The 22,427-nt window shown below is 39.2% G+C and overlaps 1 protein-coding gene across 5 annotated transcripts in view; it reads left to right on the top strand.

The window, feature by feature from the left end:
• ipmkb (inositol polyphosphate multikinase b) overlaps positions 1-22,427 on the top strand; it is a 34,704-nt gene that overhangs the window by 5,622 nt on the left and 6,655 nt on the right. Inside the window, exons 1-5 of one of the 5 annotated variants that reach the window (XM_046069308.1) lie at positions 997-1,111; positions 1,645-2,306; positions 11,379-11,464; positions 13,441-13,537; positions 14,369-14,541. In XM_046069308.1, the coding sequence (XP_045925264.1) occupies positions 2,069-2,306; positions 11,379-11,464; positions 13,441-13,537; positions 14,369-14,541 (594 nt within the window). In that variant the 5' untranslated portion in view covers positions 997-1,111; positions 1,645-2,068. Of the gene's footprint in view, positions 1-996; positions 2,307-11,378; positions 11,465-13,440; positions 13,538-14,368; positions 14,542-22,427 lie in introns of those variants that run through there. The other 4 variants (XM_046069309.1, XM_046069307.1, XM_046069310.1 and 1 more) reach the window with 4 other exon arrangements.

Genomic DNA, 22,427 nt, shown 5'->3' on the forward strand with positions numbered 1-22,427 from the left:
CTTAACTTTAACCTCACATATTATGCTTTATATTCTCACCCACCATCTAATGGTTAAAAAATTGATCCGATGCAAATCTTATCCGACCCCTGCTGTGTATTATTTCTTCTTCTTCTTCTTCTTCTAATGTACGATAGTACAAAATATAGACTTTTACAATCACTATCAATCATGTCGTAAAAAAAAAAATAGTTGAACCTGTAAACGTCTTAAAGAAATATTAAATTAAACCGCAGCTGGAGGAAATACTGTACGTGAGAGTAACGTCATCACGTTTTATGCGCGGTGTCTTCTGGGACGAACCATATTTGGAAGTTCAACTTCCGTCACGTCTGCAGGCTGCAGCTTGATATAATTTCATTTTTGCCCACCCGTTTTGCGTCAAGTCCCGCCTTACTGTGCATTGATCATAGACTGTATTGGCTAGTTCTCCTTACTTACGACGTGATTGGATGCCAGCTGTGAGCGCCGCTGTGCCGTAGGATGATAGAGATCCGTGTTCCGGTTCTAGTTGGTGTTAGGAAATAGAAAATATCTGATTAGTTAATTTACCACTCTGATACTAATACTCCTGACGTTAATATGTAAAGCATTTTCCCTAGATAAAATAAGAAATGTTATTTTAACTAAAATTATGTATAATTTAGCCTATAATGTTACTCTATACAGTTCTCTAAACCTTTGTTTTTATCGATGGCAACGCTGATTAAAGTGATGAAAGTAAAAGTATGAATACATGAGAAGCAAATGTTATATCAACAAGTGACTACATTGCGTCGAGTTAACTGAGTTGCATCCCCTCTACTGATATAATGTGTTAATTAATATATATTAATGTTTGTATATTATTATTATATTATTACAGTATCGTAACTGGTGGTGCCAACGAAACCGGTGGAACGAGTATTGCATCACAAGGACGCGACGAAGAAACAAGCTAGCCAGTCAGAGCACAGTAGGGCGGGACTTGACGCAAAACGGGTGGTAGGAAGATATCGACGCTGTTCGTTGTGTAGACAGGCAGCTGCCTACAGTGACCTGGATATCGACCTCTTTTATTACCATGGATTTGAGGACGTTAGTGCATCACTTTTGCGCTCATTTTCAGCAGGTAAGCCTGCGTCTTGAAGGCAGTTGTAGGGCCAGCGTCACGTTCCTCTGGTCTGATGTATTGTGACGCGAGGAAGGGCTTGCTTAGAAGCCTAATGGACAGTATCAATAAGTTAGCAATCAAACCCTGGACTAAATAATGTTAGCCTCTTTCTGCCACTAAGGGACTGTCATTATCTCCGCTCGCTCCGTCTGTTAATTTGTTGACTGGAACTGGATATCACTGTGGAGTGTGTCGTAACAGCACCATTACTGGGGGACAGTATTTACTTATCTGAAGCGAGGAAGTGGACCTGCATCAGGGAAGCTGAACTTGTTAAAGACAAGACCGGAGGTTGGGTGATTCTACCTTCATAGTAAAGGCGCCAAATATATTCGTTTAATGAAGTTTGGGATCGGACAGAGTCGTAACGCTTGGATATAAACCACGGTCGACTTGTTATTAACGACAGATTTATCGGTCTTTATTTAATCATTACCGTGGTTCACTGCAGTGTTTGTAAGTCTCGATTCGATTTGGTTTTATTTTGGTAGCTACGAACGGAAATCGCTCCTGGTGCTGCTGTGGTTGACACTGGTTGGAGGAGGGATGTGGCCAGGATGTATTTATGCTGCTGTTCAAGAAATGAAAACCATTGAATTAGCTCTGCTTCGGGAGCCCTGCTTCTGCACCGGACACCGCGTGGGTAACGACAGTGTTGCTGTCTGTCACTGTGGTTGGTGGTCGAAAACAGCGAACACGACCGAAGCTGCTGGACTGGACTATTTGCATGAAGGCTTCTCAACCTCACGCCCAAACATTTTGTGTGCGGGGCAGTATTCTGTGCTTACGTAATAGAAGTATGTGAATCGATACAGTCACGTAGTTGACTTTTTATACTATATTTCCCTTTGACAAAGACGTATTTTTCGCCGTTTTAAATTTTTTTTTTTTTTTTTTTTTTTTTTTTTTATACAAATGTCAACAACTCAGCGTCAAGTGATGATGGAGTCCTCACTAGCTCTCGGCAGACTGGAACGGACCCCCAGTTCAGCCGCTGTTGGGGTCAGCCTGACCCCGCGGCTCTCTGACGGGGCTCCCGCGAAAGAGAAGAGTGGACAGCGGCCACTGGCGCCACAAGGCCAGGCTCACCTAAACGGCTGCGTCCCACTCTCACATCAAGTGGCGGGCCACAAGTATGGTGTGGATAAAGTGGGTAAGTAAACTGAGACCTTTTCTAAAGTTACTTTACCTGCAGTTAGAACTTCTGTCAATAACATGACTTCCTTTACTCGTGTTTTTTTTATTAAGACCAGGTCACTGAATGAACGAATGATGCTTGTCAGTTTTACCTTTTATGTGACTAATGCCATTATATGACTTTTTTGGGTGCAGTGGAAAAAGTTTTGTTTGCTGTATGATGGACCAAAGTGTGGAAGACAAAGTAGCAGTTCAGAACATGTCTTAGCTCTTGCTCTAGCAGGTAGGTTTATGTATTGTAGGAAACAGTAAATTGGGAGATTTTGTTATAGAAGTTTGGCATGGTATTTTTCTCATACATTGGGAACAGCACCCTGCGACCCTGTATCGCAGGATAAGGGGTTGACGATGGATGGATTGGGAGCAGCATGTATATGAGGTAGAATTCATGCACCTGTCTCACTACAAATTTACACCACTGCATTCCTACATGTGGGTCCCTGCACTAAATCAATCAAGCAGAGATGATTTGTGGATTAGTGACCATGACATACCTGCTCCATGGTCTCTCTCCAGTCTTCATTGACACACTCATGCACACAGGACACCTGACATTATCAAAGCCTCCATTGTGTGTTATCAGGCGAGGTGTTGAGCATGATACAGTCAGCAGCTGGTGACCGGTACAGCACCATCTCAAATGGATGAGTCATTGCTGGTCAGTCACTTAAATGAGGAATTGCAACCTCCTGGAAGACGCATATTTATGTTGTGGGAAAGACAGGATGACCTTCCCAGGAATGGGCTGTGGCCTGCAGTGAGACAGGACAGACCTGTCCATCCATTTTAGCTGAAGTGCTCCTTTTGGATGTGAGCTATCTTAATGTAGTGTAGACTGTACTCTAGACTCATTTTTCTATGGTGTGATCCAACATTTACTTTCTGGTCCAAACATGCTGGGTGTCGACGTACCATAACATAACATTGTTATTATAAGCCTTAGGGCTGGACGATATGGCCAAAAATCTTACCATGATAAGAAACTTCATATCAGTTGATATAGATAATTATCATGATAAATGTCATATCAGTATTTCTTTAAAGTTTAATGGCTGATTTTTGCTCCTGGTGAAAGTTGGGGAAAAAACAACGTATTGTTAATTGTAGTTTTAGACTATTCTTTATGATCTGAACATGAGAAACACTTGCCAGACAGTGGATCACTTAAAAATCTGAGGTAGAACATTTAAAACTATTTTATGATTACAAAAATCTTTTTTTCAACAAATGTGCATGAGTAAAATTAAGTAAAATCTTGTCCTTTTCTTCAACAAAATAAACATCTAAATAAAAAAACACAAGTGCTAAATCATTTGTGATTAAAATAAATTCAATCAAACATTTATTATACTGTTATTGAGGAAAATTATATTGTGGTAATTATTATTATTGTATAATTGCCCAGCTCTAGTTGGCTTAAAAGTTCAGGTGTATTTGAAAGAATACATTTCCCTATTTATTTATTTATATATATATTTGGCCAGACAAAATGAGCAATTTGAAGACATCTGTTTGGCCTTCGGAGACTGCCATTGCCATTTTTCACAAATTGCTTACATTCATAGACCAAATTATTTATCGAGAACATAATGACAGATTAATCCATAATGAAAATAGTGGGAAGTTGCAGCACTCAAGGGAAAACTTGGTCCAGGCTAAGTGAACCCAGACCTGAGATAGAGAGAGAGTGAAAACATCAAACAGACATTTTCAGCTATAGCCAAATGTGACTCAGATCAGTGTGAACAGTCCACATGGAATCTGATCTTTTCCAGTTTGGATTTGGGCTCCTTTCATATGTGGTTTAAATCAGATACAGGTCAGATTTTTTGAAATCCGACCTCAGTCTGGACAGTGAAATTGGAATTCATGCGACTCTGATGTCGCTCGAGCGACCATCAACACAACTCTGAACCACTGGGAGCCACAGTGAACCCGAACATGGAAGACGGCAGCAACGGAGGTAGTCCGTGGAAGGCAGTGAGGTGTCAGACCTCAAGTATTTGGGGTCGTATCATAACCAGGTGTATTTGAAAGCAAATCCAAACAAATGGATGAACAGGGTCACAGCCATGTTTACTCCTATACGACAGCATGCTGCGTGTGACGTCGTAGTGTTCTTATGTGTATGCGGGTCACCATCAGGCCGTGGCCAGTTAAGTCAGTTATTTAATAAAATTAGCCAGCTCCTGCAGCTTGGAGACTTGCAGTTTTTAAGTCACTGTAAACTGAATATATTTGGGTTTTGGACTGTTGGCCGGCCAAAACAAAACATGATCAGCTTGGGAATTATTCAATGTTCTAATATTCTAAAAACTAAATATTAATCAGTCAATAAAATAATGATTGATTCATCAATAATAATTATTATTATTTGTAGTCCTAAACTAAATTCAGATTTCGACCTGGTTAATTGTCAACTTTGATAAATGCTATTTTTTCATTCATTGTTATATTGCATTATATTTATTTGCCAGTGACAGCACTTGGAACAAGACGGATGACACCTTCAAATGTCTTTGGAAGTAAAGCAGTTAATTTTGGCTGAACAGAAATTAAGCAATAAAACCAAGTTAGTGCTATGAAACCTGTTTGCACTCAACATAATAATGATTAAAAAGTCGGTTAATGGAATTGAGTGAATCAAATTTATAAAGCACAATAATGGAATCTAAATGTCTGTATTGTTGGGAAGGCATCTGTGTCTCTGACATATTGTATAGAATATGTCTGCTCTGTCTGTGGTGTCAACTCCCAACAAGAAGAAGAAAGAGGCATTCAGTGAAGCAGTGAGACATTATATTTAACAGTAGAGAATGTGGAATGATCTTATCTTAGTCCCTCCTTGAGCGTGGTATTTGGACATTAACTCCTTAAGTCTCCACAGCAGTTGTGGAACAAGCACTGGAATCCTGTTCAGTTTGTACTTCTGCTCTCTCCTCCTGCCACTGTTAGTGATGAGCAGTTGGTTCTATGAAGGGTGGAGGTTTTCACTGACCACTGACTGAAACAGGTGATTTCATTCATTATTTCTGTATCTCTTTTACAAGTGATCTGATTTAGTCTTTCAAACCAGAGTAATGCACATGTAAATATCTGCCACGTTGTTCTTTCTCTGCAAATAGTTGGTAGTTTCCCTATTGTTTTATCATTCTTATATAACTTGCATTTGTTTATTCCATATTTATATATTTCTACATTTATTTATGTCGACTGTGTGTCTGTCTACGTGTAGCACCTTATCACCAAAGCAAATTCCTTGTATGTGTAAAATACTACTTGGCAATAAAGCTCCTTCTGATTCTGATGGGAGTCAGTTTCACTATTCATCACAGGACTGGGTCGGGCCAGTCTTTGGCTGCCCATGACCCTGTTTCCAGTCCACTGCTTTTCCTTCGTTGGATCACTTATGATAGTTAGCCTACTGACCACTGCAGACCAGGAACACCTCAAGAGCTGTAGTTTTGGAAATGCTCTGACCAAGTCAAACCAACACAATTGGCCCTTGTCAAAGTTGCTCAATGCTTGCCCATTTTTCCTGCTTCTAAAACATCAACTTTGAGGACAAGATGTTCACTTCCTGCCTAATATAGGCTGGTGAGAGGTGCCATGGTAATGAGATAATCACTGTTCTTCACTTCACCTGTCAGTTGTCATAGTGTTATGGCTAATCATTGTAGGCCTATTGTAAATATGCTGTATTAATAATAATGCTATTTTCTGTTTTGTTTTTTTAAATTGGGAACGTGAGTCATTCTTTTGGGATTAGGATGGGACAATAATATTTCTGTGGGATGGGACAGAAGTGAAAATCCACTCCTGTGTCGCCCTCTAGTATATGCGCATGTGTGTGCATATGTGTGGGTGTGTGTTTGTGTGTGGTTAGATCATATTTACAGCGTCTGATGCAAGACAGAAAGGCAAAGGTGAAAGTCCGGTTATGGTACTCCGCAGACCTCACCTGTCAGCTGCTCCCTGTTGATTCTAAATGTTACAGGCAGGGCAGGACTTTGTAAACTTATACCTGAAACCCTTTTTCAGTCAGGTCTGTTTTATAAAACACCTCCAAAGGATGGTTGGAGATCATGGTTTTAGGGGTAGAGAACCAGTAAAAACCCATAACTTTGGAATGGAGCTGCTGACTGCTGTTATTGATTAACCAGGGTGGAGATGGGGCTGGGCAATAAAATAATCACTATAATTATTGCGATATAATTCTCCTCAATAACAATATAACAAATGTTCAGTAAGTGTTTGGTTTAATTCACTTCACCAACAAATTAGCATTTAATTATTCTATTAAGATATTTATTTTGTTGAGCAAAAGGGACTAAAAAAAATTTAACTTAATTTTGTTGAAAAAAGATATTATCTTAATTGTTTTGAATGTTCTACCTCAGATTTGTGAAGCAATCCACAAGTGTTTGTCATGTTCTGACCAGAATGATGAGTAGTTTAAAACCACAATTAATCATCTAGTGTCTAGCCAATAAACTTGAAAGAAATAATGATTTAACATTTCTTGTGATAATTATCGATACCAAATGATATAAATTTTTTGTTGTGAAAATATTTTTGGCCATGTCGCCCCGTCCTAGGTGGAGAAGCAACTGAATCAGCATTTTCAGTAGATCGTCAGGCACTAAAACTACCTATAAAACCCCACAATGACGGCTTCTGGTTTGAGGGAGGTAAACATTAACACTGTCCTCTCTCAAACTATAGGCGGCGGATATTTTGAAACTGTCCATCTCTTTCCATGTGTTCCATATATGGGGCATAGTATATTCAACAAATAGCGGACGTCCCACTAAAAGGTTCTCTCCGTTAGGATAACACTATGCTCACCAAAGTAACTGCTTAGACCTGAGAAAACAGTGGCATCACAATAGCAGATCCATAGAGGCCACACCTCCTCAACTCTAGTGCATTAGCCTCTGCGTAGCCCCGTCACCTACGCCGTCGATTTGACGCAGATGTATAAATTGCACTTAACACTGGAGCCCCCCAGGGCTGTATGCTCAGCAGAGGTGGGGAACTCAAGTCACAAGACTTGACTCATGTCAGGCTCGAGTCTGAAGAGAATTTGAAGACTTGAGACTTGCTTGACTAAAACAGATAAAAGACTCAACTTGACTTTGACTTGGTATTTATGACTTGAGACAGATGACTTCAAAAAGGATTTTTTCATTAAATATTTGCTCATTCCAACGTTTGCTGCATAATTCCACAACCATGTGTGTGTTCACATTAGAGAGAAGACAGTTTTGGTTTTGTTATTTTCCAGTTTTATTTAAATGTTTTCCACCCTGATGTGTTCATTGCTCAATTTGCAATTTGAGTGCATAAAGTGCATTCACACTGACAAGTATGGAAAAATGCAAAGCACTATGAGTACCCGGATTGTAAACTCATAACGGCCAAAAGCTTCTGTAATAAATCTTAGCTTCATTAATGTTGTAATACATTGTTTTAAACTATTTTAGAGAGCTGTTAATTCAGCTGTGTGCTCATTTTGTTTTGCTGCAGGTTGGTGCAGTTGTAACTTTGTTAATGTTACTGACTCGGGGTTCCTGCTACTATTTTTCTACCCCATTTCAATAATCACTGAAGATTATTGTAGGCTAAATAATAGAAACACCTTTTGTTTAAAGTTCAATATAGTTAGAACAGAGAACAGAAGCACTCAAGTTTCAACATTAACTGAATTCCTAAGAATTTCATATGACTTGACTTGATTTTCATCAAGTTCATCACAGTAACTTGGGACTTGCTTGTGACTCAGACATGTGTGACTTACTCCCACGTCTGGTGCTCAGGCCCTTCCTGTTCATGCTGTACAGCCATGATTGCATCCCCTGACATGGAGAGAACTCTGTTGGGAAGTTTGTGGACGACACCGCTATCATCGGCCAGATTTCAAATAAAGAGGAGACTTAATATCTGGAAATCAGCAGTCTTGCAGAGCGGTGCACAGAGGAGAACCTACTGATCAACGTCAGCAAAACCAAGGAGCTGATCATTGATTTTTGGAAAAAAGGAGGTGAAGACACCATTTCATGTCTACATCAGTGGAGCTGAGGTGGAGCAGGTGAATAGTTTTAGGTTCCTGAGAATCAATATCTAAACCCCAAATCCTCCCAAAGAGGGGCAGAGGTTTTTCTCTTGTTCACATGTCCTGTAGCGTTACCCCATCACTCGCAGTCACAGATGAGTCGCTGCTTTTGGTGAGCGTAGTGAGTGTGTGGCAGAGCGAGAGAGCGGCAGGTGAATGCAGTGGAGCAGAGGGAACGGTGAGGAGTGAGGTTTAGCAGTAAATGTACGGGGTAGGTTAAAGTCAGAGAATAATGGCTGCAGCTACAGCCTGTGTGTGTGTGTGTGTGTGTGTGTGTGTGTGTGTGTGTGTGTGTGTGTGTGAGTGAGAAGGGGTTGTTGCCTTGTAGATGATATCAGGCAGTTTCACACGCCATCGCCCGCCTACGTTAGCTCAATGCAGCATTTCTATATCATTTTAACAGAAAGAGCAGCGTTCGTATTTTTGACAGTATTGAAAGTCTGGATTTCTAAATACCCTGGTATACTGCGATACCACCTAAGGATATATATATATATTTGCTAATATGCTGCTTTCCCTATGCAGGTTATTTTTAGATGTGTATGGATGTTTTGTGTATTGTTAAGTATTTGCATGTGTGTGTTCTCCAAAGCGCTGTCTGTAATCAGCTGTGGTCAGCATTTGATGATGTAACAAGGCACTTATCTTTTCTTCTCTGCATCTTTCTTCTACTCTGGAAATAGGCTGGCAAAGGGAGACACATTTATGGGTAACTTTAGGTGATTTTCCTACTAGAATGTAACTTAGTGCCAACACAAATTTAATACAACACGAAACCATGAAGAACAAATTTGTTGTAAATTTTTATTGACTTACTGTAATTTTCAGATAAAGGACAGTATTCTTATATTGTTCAGCTAAGAGCTGGATCTCAAATAATAGCATGTGGTGTGGCCTGTACAAACAAATAATGGCTTGTGTTTACAATAAAGTCACATCAGCAGATTTGGGCTGTGTTTGTCGGGCGTGTCAGAATCTCTCCTAAGGTAACATGACCAAAACCATATTAATTCAGTAACAAATGTCACTTAGCTGTTTTTAGTGATTCTAGTTAGCCCTATTCAAGCACACATTGTACAATGCCTATAACAGCTCTGCGTAGCATTTTCCGCCATGACTTTGTACTGAATGATGTGAAAGTAAATTTACTGTGTGATTTATTTTTGCTGTGGTGTGAAAACATTTTATTCTGCCAAAATTGTCAGTTGGGACTTACCCAAGTCTTCATTGTTGAAAAGCTGAATTGTTCCTCTTGCCCAAAAGCATAAGGTTGTAAGGAACTTGTTGATGGAACTGTTATATCCTACACAAGAGCAGTAACAACAATGATTACAATGTTGCCAAAGTCATATATCTTAATAAGCTCATTGTCATTATACTTTCCCTAAACATCTCTCATCCCACCATGCCTATGCCTAATGTTTCTCTCCTGGTAAGGTTGTGTTCAGACTAGGTGAATCTGCCAGTTATTTACTTTATTAATTGTTTGTGTAATGTCTATGAATTAATGGCAGACTAGAGTCCAAAAGCACGTCTGCACGAGAGCGATTTATCAAAAAGAAGTTAAGTTCACTTGGTCAAGCAACACAAACAAACAAATCTAACGAGGGGCAGGGAAGGGAATCCTAAACTCCAATAGTCAGGCAATGTTCTGGCAAACAGGATACAAAAGGCAAAGCACACTAGACTGAGAGAATGGGATGCAGGTGATGAGGTGGTCGGGGAAGCTCGGGTGCGATGAAGGGTAGAACTGGGTAATTGAAGGGCAGGAGAGAGTGGCTGGATCTGCAATGACAGGAGAAACAGAGAGAGACAGGAGAGACATTGTTGTTTGGATGGACCCCTGTATCCCAGAGTCCAGCATGACGTCTTAATGTCTTATCTGGTCCAACCAAGATATTCAGTTTAACCTAATGTAAGACAAGAAAAAGCAGCAAATTCTCACATTTGAGAAGCTGAAACCATCAAATCTTTTTTCTTGAAAAAATTGATTATCAAATATCCATCAATTGACTAATCGATTAATTGACTCATTGTTGCTGCTCTTGTTCAGACAGCCCCCTCATTCATTTCAGAGGAGCTCTCCTAAATGCTGGCAGAGAGAGGAATCCTTTGCTAGGTAAAGAATGTTGATTAATGCTAATCCTAGTCCTAAAAGTAGAACGAAATAAGGTGTGACTGAGAATTTTTGGTCAGGCAGGACTATGACCCACACGGGTTAAATACATGCCCTGGGTCCTACATTTATTTCTCATATCAGATACTTTTTCCCTGTCTACATGCTCATGAATCAGATGGAGTTTGTGAACAAAGGCTCATGTTTGCCAGGCTGTGTAAACGTAGCGTGAGTGTAGGGTGATGATGGTAGAGTTAAGTTTGTCCTATCTATATTAAGGGCAAAGTCCCTCATGCTGTTCTCTCTGTTTCTCGCTCATTAATTTCCTCTCAGTAGCACATTTCTTAATTTTATATTCACTGTATGCGCAGATTCTATTTGTTGTGCTATCATGTTCTTCCACTTAGTGCTTCTGTCCTCCCTCTGTCTTCATCTCTCTTCACTTGTATTTTATTGTTGCTGTCTAAGGTGTGTGTGTGTGTGTGTGTGTGGTGTGTGTGTTGTGTGTGTGTTGTTTTGATATATAATATTTAATATTAACCTAAGGTTGTGAACTCAGTGAACTGTTAATGGTTAAGTGAACAATGTTTTCAATTTACAGCGATTTACTTCTGAATGAACTGTTTTATCATTTGACTGTACTTCAATACTGTACCACTGAGATACTAAAACATATCGTGTGTCCTTTTTCAGCTGGTACTTATTATTATTTAATGCTTAAATAACCAAAATCCTCACTGTGCTTTACTTTTTGCTAAACTTTTCATTGATTCTTCGTCCCATATGTGTTTGTGCAGGTATTTTGCAGCATCCAGATGGAACAGTGCTGAAGCAGCTTCAGCCTCCACCCAGAGGTCCACGAGAGATGCAGTTTTACAGCATGGTAATACGTCATAACCTTTATACTATGTTTATAGTGTTATTTATTAGTTTTCTTATTTATTTTAAATAAACTTTTCAAAATGTGATATTAAAAAATAAAAGCATGCAAGAAGCGAGGTGAAAATCAGATCATAAGAATCCAATTTGTTGAACAAACCAAGTTTCACTATTTCTTCAGTGCAAACATGAACATGACACATGAGCATGAAATGTCAGAAAAGAACATGAAGAAAAAGAACAAGTGTGTGAGGTGTGAAAAAGTAAGCCTTTGAAAAATCTGTGAAAACAATTAGCCTGAAATATAATCTAATACTCCACTTTGCATTTGTTACCATTGCTTTGATTATATAGCCAATTTATAAGATTTAGTTGATATTAAGGCTTCACTTAATAATTTTTTTCATTATTGAATTATTTGTTAACTTAGATAAAGTCATTTTTTGTAAAATGTCAAAACATAGTGAAAAGTGACATCTTCAAAGATATTCACTTTACAATGATATAAAACAGAGAGAACACATTTGGTTTGATGAATGACTTATCAGTCAATATAGATAGAAGACATTCCAAATGGAACGACTTCCCCACTTGGGAAATGGGACCATCCGCGGAGCATGTAAATGCAGCTGAATTTTATCAGCAAATGTGAATTAATCTGCTGCTGAAAATAGTCCCCAACAAAAGCACTATTTCCTCCTGTTATATAGAGACAGGTCTCTATAGCTAGCTTTTCCCTTCATGACAACTGTGCAGGGGGGGATTTTAAATAACCGACCTGTTTAAATTATATTTTGACCCATTTGGTCCGACTCAGCGCCACCTCTTTTTATTTTTGGATTAGAGTCAGGGACTATATTGCATTAGGGAGTTTCTTGTACTCGAGCACAGGCCTTTCTCTGGGGCTATTTGGCTTCTCAGGCTTCAGCATGATACTCAGCTACTAGTTCTTGCCAAGCCTAATGTTTTGTGATTACGCTTGTAGTATTGCTTACTCTCTTCATACAGAACACTTACAATCTCATGATACTTGGAGAAGAGATCTCCCCTATGGTCCACATTCTCAGGTTAACATTACTACACAAAATTGCGTCTCTAGGTAGATGCATAAAAAGATGACAAAGTTTCTGTCTGAGATGTCCTCATTCATATTCTTAATGACAAATACACTAGAAGACGTATTCTCTTGAATAAAGGAAATAATGAAAACAAGCCTTTTAAGATATTCGTCCTAATGCTAACAGCACTCATAGGGCATATACACATTTAGGATTATAAATTCCTTTTGATTGCGAGTAAACTGTATTGCAATACAGTAGTCAACACCAAGCCTGAGCACATTTATTAATGGGTCAGGCTTCTTATTCCATAAAGTAGCCACACCCCCTGCTATCCTGCCTCTGACCATGACAAGGTCAGCTGTAGACTCCCCAGACCCATGAATTTTATCACTGAGAGTTTAGTTTTTCCATGTCTTGCTTTGCTTAAAGTGTCTCTTGCAGACATAGTATGTCACAGTTCTCTAAAAGGTTGTCAGCAACTTTACGAAAAGCTTTATCCTCTGTGCTCTGAACCATACGCAGGCCACGACAGTTGTTTAACAAACCTGAATAGTCAGTTAGCAAGACGTTTGTTTTTGTGAGTAGTATAAAGGGAACTACAACTTCATCTTGTTAAACAACCCTGTGCTGTAAAACGCCTAGAGGGTTAGCTCAGAATATGTACATGACCTACGACCCTAAATAAAACCTGAGATCCTCTGGTAAGTCATTCCTGGCCATTCTCTGGGCAAACCTTAGATCTGAAGGTGGTTGGGCCTTTTCTGTTAGAGCCCCTCAGTTGCGGAATGAAGTGCCAGAAGAGATCATGGAAACTACACATTGTACTACTACTTCATCAGAAAATACAGCTCTACACTAAACATGCAGTATTAATTTGTAACATGTATAGTATAGTGATTTGTGTGCATTTATGTCCTAGGTGTATACAGCAGACTGCTGTGATCCATGCCTTCTGGAGCTCCAGAACCATCTGCCGAAGTACTACGGCACCTGGTCCTCTCCTGACAGTCACAATGGTAAGAGTCTGAACCGTGCATTCATCTCTCTTTCTCATGTGTAATGCAGGTTAGGTGAGATGGCTGATGGTGGATTTTGTAAGCCGATACTGATCCAATAACCAATGTTATCGGCCAACAGTTTTGTTTTTTATAAACATATACCAAAAACTAACGGTCTTGATTTTTTTACTTTTTAGCAATGCATTTTACAGTTGGAAACTAAACGTCAGTGTTCTGTGGTGGATAAACCAGATAGGAGTGTCAGAACCCAGTTTGGCAACTCTGTCCTGCCATTTCTTGTTATATACAGATAAATCTACAGTAAGCTAATATCTGCCAATATATTGATTTAGCTCTGCTGGTAATCCCTCTGACCCAGTGTGTGCTGTAATAAGTCCAGCCCACTGCAGCTCTCAGTGGGACAAATGGGTAAAAGCCACATCAGTTTAACAGAAAAAAATATTGGAAAGATGGTATTAGTGCAGTTTTGGCAATGCAAGCCAAATACCATTAGCTACTGCTATTTCTTCTAAATGATTCTTCTTATTCTCTAAATATTATATATTTTGTATGTGATATGAGGAGGTTTTTACTGCAGGTTTAAACCCTCCTAAATCACACTAAATATTTCTCTTGTCAGACATCTGATGTCGAAAGAAAAAAAAGACATACTGACATGTAGCCAAGGTCATGGAACAACCTCCATCATGTCACAATCATGTTATAACTAATACTGACTGTGTGATTGTAGGATTATTTTTACTAAAAAGCCAACATCAGTCTCATATGAACAAGCTAGTAATAACCCATACCGTCATCATCATTCTTGCATCTGTGTCACTACCTCAGATCTGTACCTGAAGCTGGAGGATGTGACTCGACGCTTTGTCAAGCCGTGCATCATGGATGTGAAGCTCGGCCAGCGGAGCTACGATCCATTCGCCTCCCTGGAGAAACGGGAACAGCAGATCAGAAAATATCCACTGATGGAGGAGATAGGCTTCCTGGTCCTTGGCATGAGGGTGAGTTTGACCTTTAGTGCTGTGCTGTCTTTAATCTATCAGTTTTATGATTTCAAAACTCAGAGTGGGGTGTAGAGCATATATTTCTTTTCTTTTAGTTTAAAACTGGTGTACTTAAAACTGAGAAAAGGCCTCTAATGACCTGATCAGGACAACTAGTAAATGTACATTTAAGTTGATCACTGCCTCCTTTTGCATTAATAATTTAAATAGGCCTGTAGGTAAATAAATAGTAGGCTGTGGTAAGGTTTTCTCAGGTGGAGTTAAACTGCAACCTCAGTAAATCTTTTGGGATGTCATTACTGAAATAGTGAATATTCTGTGGAGGGTCACATTCAACTCTTTAATTTTTATGATCTTGGAGATCTCAGACTAATTGCACTGCAGCTGCTGAGATGAACTTCACTCAAAGAATACACCTCGAAGGCAGACCCAGCCACTAAATACATGCAAGTGTAAATTTAATGAAAAGGCACAGATATGTCCTGTGCTTTTTCAAGCCTCAAGGTGACTTTCCATCTGTAATAACATTCTTTTTGTAACATTACAATAAATAAAAAATTCTGCCAAGCAATAGAGAACCACTGTGAGTGGTGATACAGGGTTTCTGTATTACCAGAAAACCTTAAGCTATCTGCAAACTATACTAAAACAGCTTCTGGGCATTCCCAGACAGTCAGAGAATAAAAAACAGTGAGATCCATAGAATGGATTTAATCAAACAAAACCTGGTGAGACAACCATAAAATCAGAAAAGCAAAATACACAGAATAAATAGACCAAAAGGAGTGACATAGGTAAATATATACAACACACAAATCTTTATGTTAAAGTTGTACATTAAAGCACAGTTTTCACAGCCTTCATATTTTTGGAAAACCTAATTGAATCAAAATTACTCACAGGTCAATTTTAAAAGCAAGCAGGAGGGGCCTAGGTTTACTACATTTACATTCATGTATGTCAAATTTGGCAGTTACAAAAAATTGATATAATCCTAAAAAAAAATGGCATCCATCTTCATTTTGGCAAACAAAGATATTAAAGAAAACACCTTTATAAAGAAAAAGGAAAGTCATGGGAATCTAAATATACAAAATTGACCAAGACCAAAACAGACGCACAAGTGTTTGGGATCTGGACTCACCGAAGGAGCAGTCTGTATTGTCGTCCCTTTTTTGAATGACAACAAACCATACCCTAGTTTTACAAAGTGTTAAATTTATAGGTATAATCTCCAATTCATGTCATAGTGGTCCCTCCCAATGGACACATGTTAGCTAGCTCCTGCTAATTCATGAGTCAAAGCTTTCAAACAGATCCCCACTAATCATCTCTTATGTCCAGTAGCCTGCTTCCATAATGTAACTAACTGATATCAAGATAGTACGCATGACTATTATACATTTTGTTCAAATAGCCCACCCCTATTAACATGATAACAGAAGAGCAACCTGAAATTGGTCAAAGTTTAACTCGTGATCTCTGAAATATGTGCAGGTTGTTAACTGAACTAAACAGCACACTATTCACCTTCTCTTGTGTTTGAGTACTGGAGAAACCCTGAGCTCAGGCTGTGTTGCAGTAAACACACACGTGATTGTCTCGATAGTTTGTCCACATGGGTGAAACAGACAAATGACAGGAAAGAAAGAGAGAACTTCTTATCTGTTGGAAAGGAAGAGAGTCAAATAGCGAAACCTTTATCGCTTTGATCAGTTTCCATTGCAACCTGCTGTCATTATCATCTTTAAGTGTCCTGGTTTGGGGTTTCCTGCTTTCAGCAACAAATAAACAAAAACAACCAAAGAGCTGAATGAACTGTTTTCTGTCTATATTTAACATTTCTATGAAGTTATTGGTATGTTCATACTGATATGGAACACTGATGCTGATGAAGTTTTAGTACTGTTACCAGAATGGTACTTTCTTAATGCCTTACTCTGCTAAGGATTAACACATTTTTTCAACAAAGCTTTTTAATTAATAAAATATAGCAAGTCAGACTTCTCATACGCCACATGCATGTTTTTTTCATTTGTTATTTTAATTTGTATTCATTTTCTAATTTTTTCAATCAATCGATTTTGACATTCAAAAATACAAACTTTTATTGTGTTTCAGCAAAGCCTACCAATATAATCAGCTATTACATATTCTGATATATTTAAACAAACAGACTAACAAAATTACTAAAGGCCAGTTACTAACATCCCGAATAAAGAGAACTAAATTGCGTGTGCATTCTAAAATATTGCACGTGCAATTGTAGAACCTGTTATGGGTGATTTACTAAGAATTATTGCATAGATGGCAACAGGAGCAAACACAATGGAGGTGGCCGTATTTAAATGAGGGTTTTGCGTGTTTTAATGGTTTCCGCCGTGGAAAATCGGGAGGGAAAGCAGCCACCGCATAAAAACCTTGGTTTGTTTCATTCAGTGCGTCCTGAGTATGTGGTAATCGGATGTACCTGCCCATCCTGCCTGAGATTGCACTAAGTACTTGGGACAGCACACCTGAAAAACCCCAGCAGAAACAGCTACAGTATGCTGGAATGACCCAGACGCGAGGAAATGCCAGCAGATCGTGCTTCATCCAGCCAGAAGGAACGATCACCGACCGTCCGCAGCGTGCCCGGTCGCTCCGAGATCTCCTGGCCCTGTACGCCCCAACGCCCCATTCCCTCTCCTGCAATGGGTTGTGTCGCTATAACGACCGGCCCGATGTGAACAGTTGGTGATCGTTCCCTCTGGCTGGATGAATTTTACGCGTGATCCATGCACTACTGCAGCTGGGGGCTCTCTGCAGCGCCACGCAACTTTCTAAATTCTTCCATCTCACGGAGAAAAGAAGTCAGGTCGAAACCAAATTTGCTTTTTTTGCATGAATGTTAATATAACAGTATTGCCAAAGCTAAAGGAAAATACAAAAACAAACAGGGTTAATAAAAGAAAAAAAATTTATTTATGGGCTATGTATTGGATATAGAATAATATTATCTATTATTTTTAATTTCTCTACATCTTCTTTCATTACGGCTGTGTCTCCTTCTCGCTCCGGTAACAGCAGCCATCTCTGCAACACTTGGCGGTTTGCACCTTCCTTTCAAACGTATTAAATACAGATGCTGTTGCTCTCACATGAAATTGCTCAAGTTTGCACACTTTTTTGCTCACGCAAACCTTTAGGAAATCTGGCGCTAAATGAGGATGTTAACAAATTTTGTGCTGTGTGAAGCCACTAGAGGCAAAGTTGTGATCTGTGATTTTGGGATATCTAAATTAAACTACTGGCCATACCAAATTAAAATGAGTTTTGAAGATTGTCTGATTGGCAGAAATGGATCTGTGAAAAACATTTCCCCCCTTTAAACGTTTGATTATACATGCCTTGTTAGTTTACTAGTCTCTTCACCTGCATGTTTTGTAGCCAGGACTGACAATATTAAATTTTATTCATTTATTTAAATTGAGATTTTATTTGTTATCAATGCTTTTTAAGTATCTGTCTAGTTGTGTTTAAAGAATTTGTTGATTTCCAGAGGAAAGCTCCATTTAAACCCAAGTATATTTTTATTGTAAACCGTGTTCTTCTGAGTAAAAGACAAATTTAGGCTAGCATCTTATTAGAATGAACTGATCTGAAGTTTACTACTTAAACACTGCTCTCTATTTTATCTGTAATTAATCCAAAATTTAACAATTTTTCTTGTCCTTCAGCATTGTCCTGCTATATTTACACCGATCAACCATAACATTATGACCACCTGCCTTAAATTGTGTAGGACCCCATTTTCCTGCCCAAACAGCTGTTATCTGTCGAGACATGGACTACCACTAGACCTCTGAAGATGTCCTGTGGTATCTGGTACTAAGACGTTAGCAACAGATCCTTTCGGCACTGTAAAGCCTAGTTGACACTACACGATTTTAAACCCAATTTGCCCATCGGTGAGCTCAGCGACCGTCGGGCTGTGATCAGGGGTAAATCAGCGATCGATCGGCGGTCGCCAGTTGTTATGTGTGAACTACTCAACAATGCATCAAAATGGCTTCCCAACACATTTCTGACACATCCAGCCAATGAGAGCAGGCAGCTGGCAGAGCGGGCAGCTACTCTTTCACTGCAAAACACTTTTTACTCACCTCCAGCTCTCTCTGTAGCTCAGACGATCCCTGCTACTTGCATGTGATGATCTATTCTTTCACCCATATTGTGTCTTTATAATTTTTTTCCCTTTATAATAAAAAACAACAGGTGTTTTGTGTGTAGTGTCGCGTCCTTTCCCGATTCACATTTCAGACTACGCAACTTGCTGAACAGCACGGAGATCAGCTGACAATGAAAATTAAAAAGCAAACTGAGCTTTTGAATTTGAAAAGGCATGGTTTTAGAAAATAAATAATAATAAATCATTTCAACAGTTCAGTCCTGGAGGTCCATTCTACTAAAGCTGTAAATATCCAACCTGAAAGGCCAGATAGTGTTTGGCCAATCTGATCCTCAGTGTGAATGCCGATGGGACATCAGCTTTATGGCTACATGTCCCTACCCTTTGTATAATAGTCATAAATGTACTGTACACTTGTGGACTTTAGCTAAGTGCTCTGACATGTACAGGAGGAGAAGTTAATGTTTGATCTTAGCCAGTCATCATCATGGGCCAGGAAATCTTCATGGACACACTCTAATCCTTCCACTCGTGTTTTCCTCTGCAGTGCCATAGCGCAGCCATGCGTCATGCTGTATTTATATGTTTACAGCAGTCATACAGACTATGCTTCATGCACCATGAGGACTGATGATGAGGATGGAGAGTAGCGATTGTGTGAGAGCTGTCCCTGGCTTTATTTCCAGGCATTTTTAATTTACACAGTCCATCTGTACAGGTGGTGAAGATATTCCGGGTGAGTCGAGGTGAGAAGGCAGATCTGTTTGTGCGCCACCATGGCGTCTCAGTGCGCTCTCTGCTCCTGACAGCCCAGTCTGTTCACTGCAGCAATTTTACACACAAAAAACAAACTGAAAACTAAAAGGTGATATATGCACAGAGGAGATGATTAAAAACTACTGAGCTCTCTTCTGCAATTCTTTAATGCTCTTTGATGTTATCGCAGGTTTTTACAATGATAATTCCATCAATTAGCCAAGCTAAATTCTGAAAAGGACTCCAAAGCTAAATTCACGTCTAATATCGGGGCAAGGCGATCCTGCATCCTGCCACCTGACATTATCTTGGCTTTTGGCTGGCATAAGAGGCCAGAGGCAGAGGCCTACAGAGGCTGACCATAAGTGTCCGTGGCTACACTCTGGCCCTCTCTGCTGCGCTCCGGGGGGGCTGATGAAATATTTAGCGGAGATTAATTTAAGATTTGGCTTATTTTGGTTCTTTTACAATTGAAAGGTGCAGTATGGAATAGTTATGGCTCACTAGCGGCAGCACAAATAACACTGCTGGTTTGAATGTTTAAATGTTGAAGTGATAACATGTGATATGAAGCAAAATTAAATATGTGAGAGCCGTCATAATCTATTCCTCTCGCATTTAATTTTATTTTTATATTAAACCACTACATACATGATGTAATGAACTTTTATTGTGTATTCACGGACATAATTTTTTGATTGACTACTTCATTGACATATGAACAGTAACAGGAGTGGAAAGTGAGTTTTGGCACTTTGGAGGATAAACCCTTTGTTAACTAACTTACTTAGGTTAGCTAACTAAGTTACAACTAAGTTAGCTAACTTAAACAGACATACAAACCGACCATCAGACAGACGGACACACATACACAGAGAGATATACCTAATTAAAATATATGATAAATTGGTTAGCTAGCTCTCAATGACGTTTATCAGTGTGATGCTTTGATGAGGCGTGACAGTGCGCTTGGAGGATGACGTATGACTTGTGGAATCTACTATAGGCATACGTGACCACCCAGTTTTAGCAACAAAGCAACGTTTGCAACTTTGAGCACACAATTAAGCTATTTGTAAAAATATTTGCCGTATGGTGTGGTTAATAAACATTGTAAGGAAAATATGAAAAATCGTAGATATGTCAAAATACACTGGAGGAGGGCTTTAAGCCCTTTAAGAAACCCCACAGACAGTGACAGCGGTAACATATCCTCATTGACCTTTTTTTTCTTTGTTGGTAAATTATCTGCTCTCCGAGCTCATGCATGTTCCTGTCGTGCCCATGTAGTAGTGCACACAGTCAATAGGTTGTCAAATCTCCAGACACGTTTCGACATGAAACCTTTTTTAAATGATACATTGTGTGATTACTAATCGACAGAAAACAATTACATCTCTACACCTGTATGTAGTGGTGTAGATGTATAAGTTGTGAATGCTCAAGGAAGGTCAAAGTGTTTCAAAATTGTACTTATGTACATGTTTGGACTCTAGTAGATTTAATCAATCAGAGTTAGGTAAGACTAGGCCCAGAGGTGGGTTGAATGGAGGTGAAGAGGTTAAAGGCAGACAGAGTGAAATCAGTAGTTGGAATCTTTTGTACCTTAGAACAGGATATTTTGAACAAAATGTGTCTGGCACTGAGATGGGAATATTCCCATACAATCTCTGTCATGTGTTTGTTTAGATAGAGAGGAGACTAATTAGTGTTAATGATCTTCCTGATGAAGGAATGATAGTGGGCGAGGAGGAACGAGATTGAAAGGAAAAGATAAAGTGTAGTGCTGATGAGAAAATCTTTCAGCAGAGACTCTATTCTCCAGTGTGGCTTAATTAATTCTGGTTACGTGGCTAAAAGGACACTCTTCATTCTCATTGGGCTAATTTGGTTCTTTGGACACACTTTGTTCATCCTGGATGACATTACTTATGGACATTATCTTGAACAACAAAATGTGTTAATATGATTGGCTGACTGCTGTGATTGCAGTTACATGAGTTAGGTTTGTTGGGAACCCTCCCAGCATGCAACAGGTCATTCTCATCTAAAATCATTATATTATTATAAGAAATGAGAGCGATCTGATAAAGGGTTCATGTATGCCCTAAAATGTCTTGGTCATGATCCAGCTAACTGTTAATAAGCTGCCCTAGATTTCCACATGAATGTTAAGCTTGAAAGAACCAGAAATCCAGACTCAAATTGTCAACATCAGACAGCATGCTGTCAGTTCACCTTCAAATGAATCTTGAGTCATGAACTAAAATATGACACGTGTATGTGTACACAAATTCAATTAAATTTTATTTATATAGCGCCAAATCACAACAGTTATCTCACAGTGCTTTTCATAAAAGAGCAGGTCTAGACCGTACTCTGTGATGTTATTTACAGAAGCCCAACCAAGAGCAGCACTAGGCGACAGAGGCAAAGAAAAACTTCCTTCCTCCTTCCCTGGGTTAGTAAGGTACAATGAGCTCTTTAAGATAAGATGGTGCCTGACCATTAAGAGCTTTGTAGGTAAGAAGAATGATTTTAAATTCTATTCTGGATTTTACAGGAAGCCAATGCAGAGAAGCTAAGACAGGAGAAATATGATCTCTTTTCCTGGTTCCTGTCAGAACACGTGCTGCAGCATTCTGGTTCAGCTGAAGAGTCTTAATGGACTTTTTCGAGCAGCCTGATAATAAGGAATTGCAGTAATCCAGCCTAGAAGTAACAAATGCATGGACTAGTTTTTCTGCATCATTTTTAGACAGGATGTTCCTGGTTTTCGCAATATTACGTAGGTGAAAAAAGGCGGTCCTTGAAATTTTACTTAAACGACATGTCCTGATCAAAGATAACTCCAAGATTCCTCACAGTGGTGCTGGAGGCCAGGGCGATGCCATCAAGGGAAACTATATCTTTAGATAATGCGTCATGGAGGTGCTTAGGCCCCAGAACAATGACT

This window comes from Micropterus dolomieu, linkage group LG14 (assembly GCF_021292245.1).
Source record: "Micropterus dolomieu isolate WLL.071019.BEF.003 ecotype Adirondacks linkage group LG14, ASM2129224v1, whole genome shotgun sequence".
Taxonomy (NCBI): Eukaryota; Metazoa; Chordata; class Actinopteri; order Centrarchiformes; family Centrarchidae; genus Micropterus; species Micropterus dolomieu.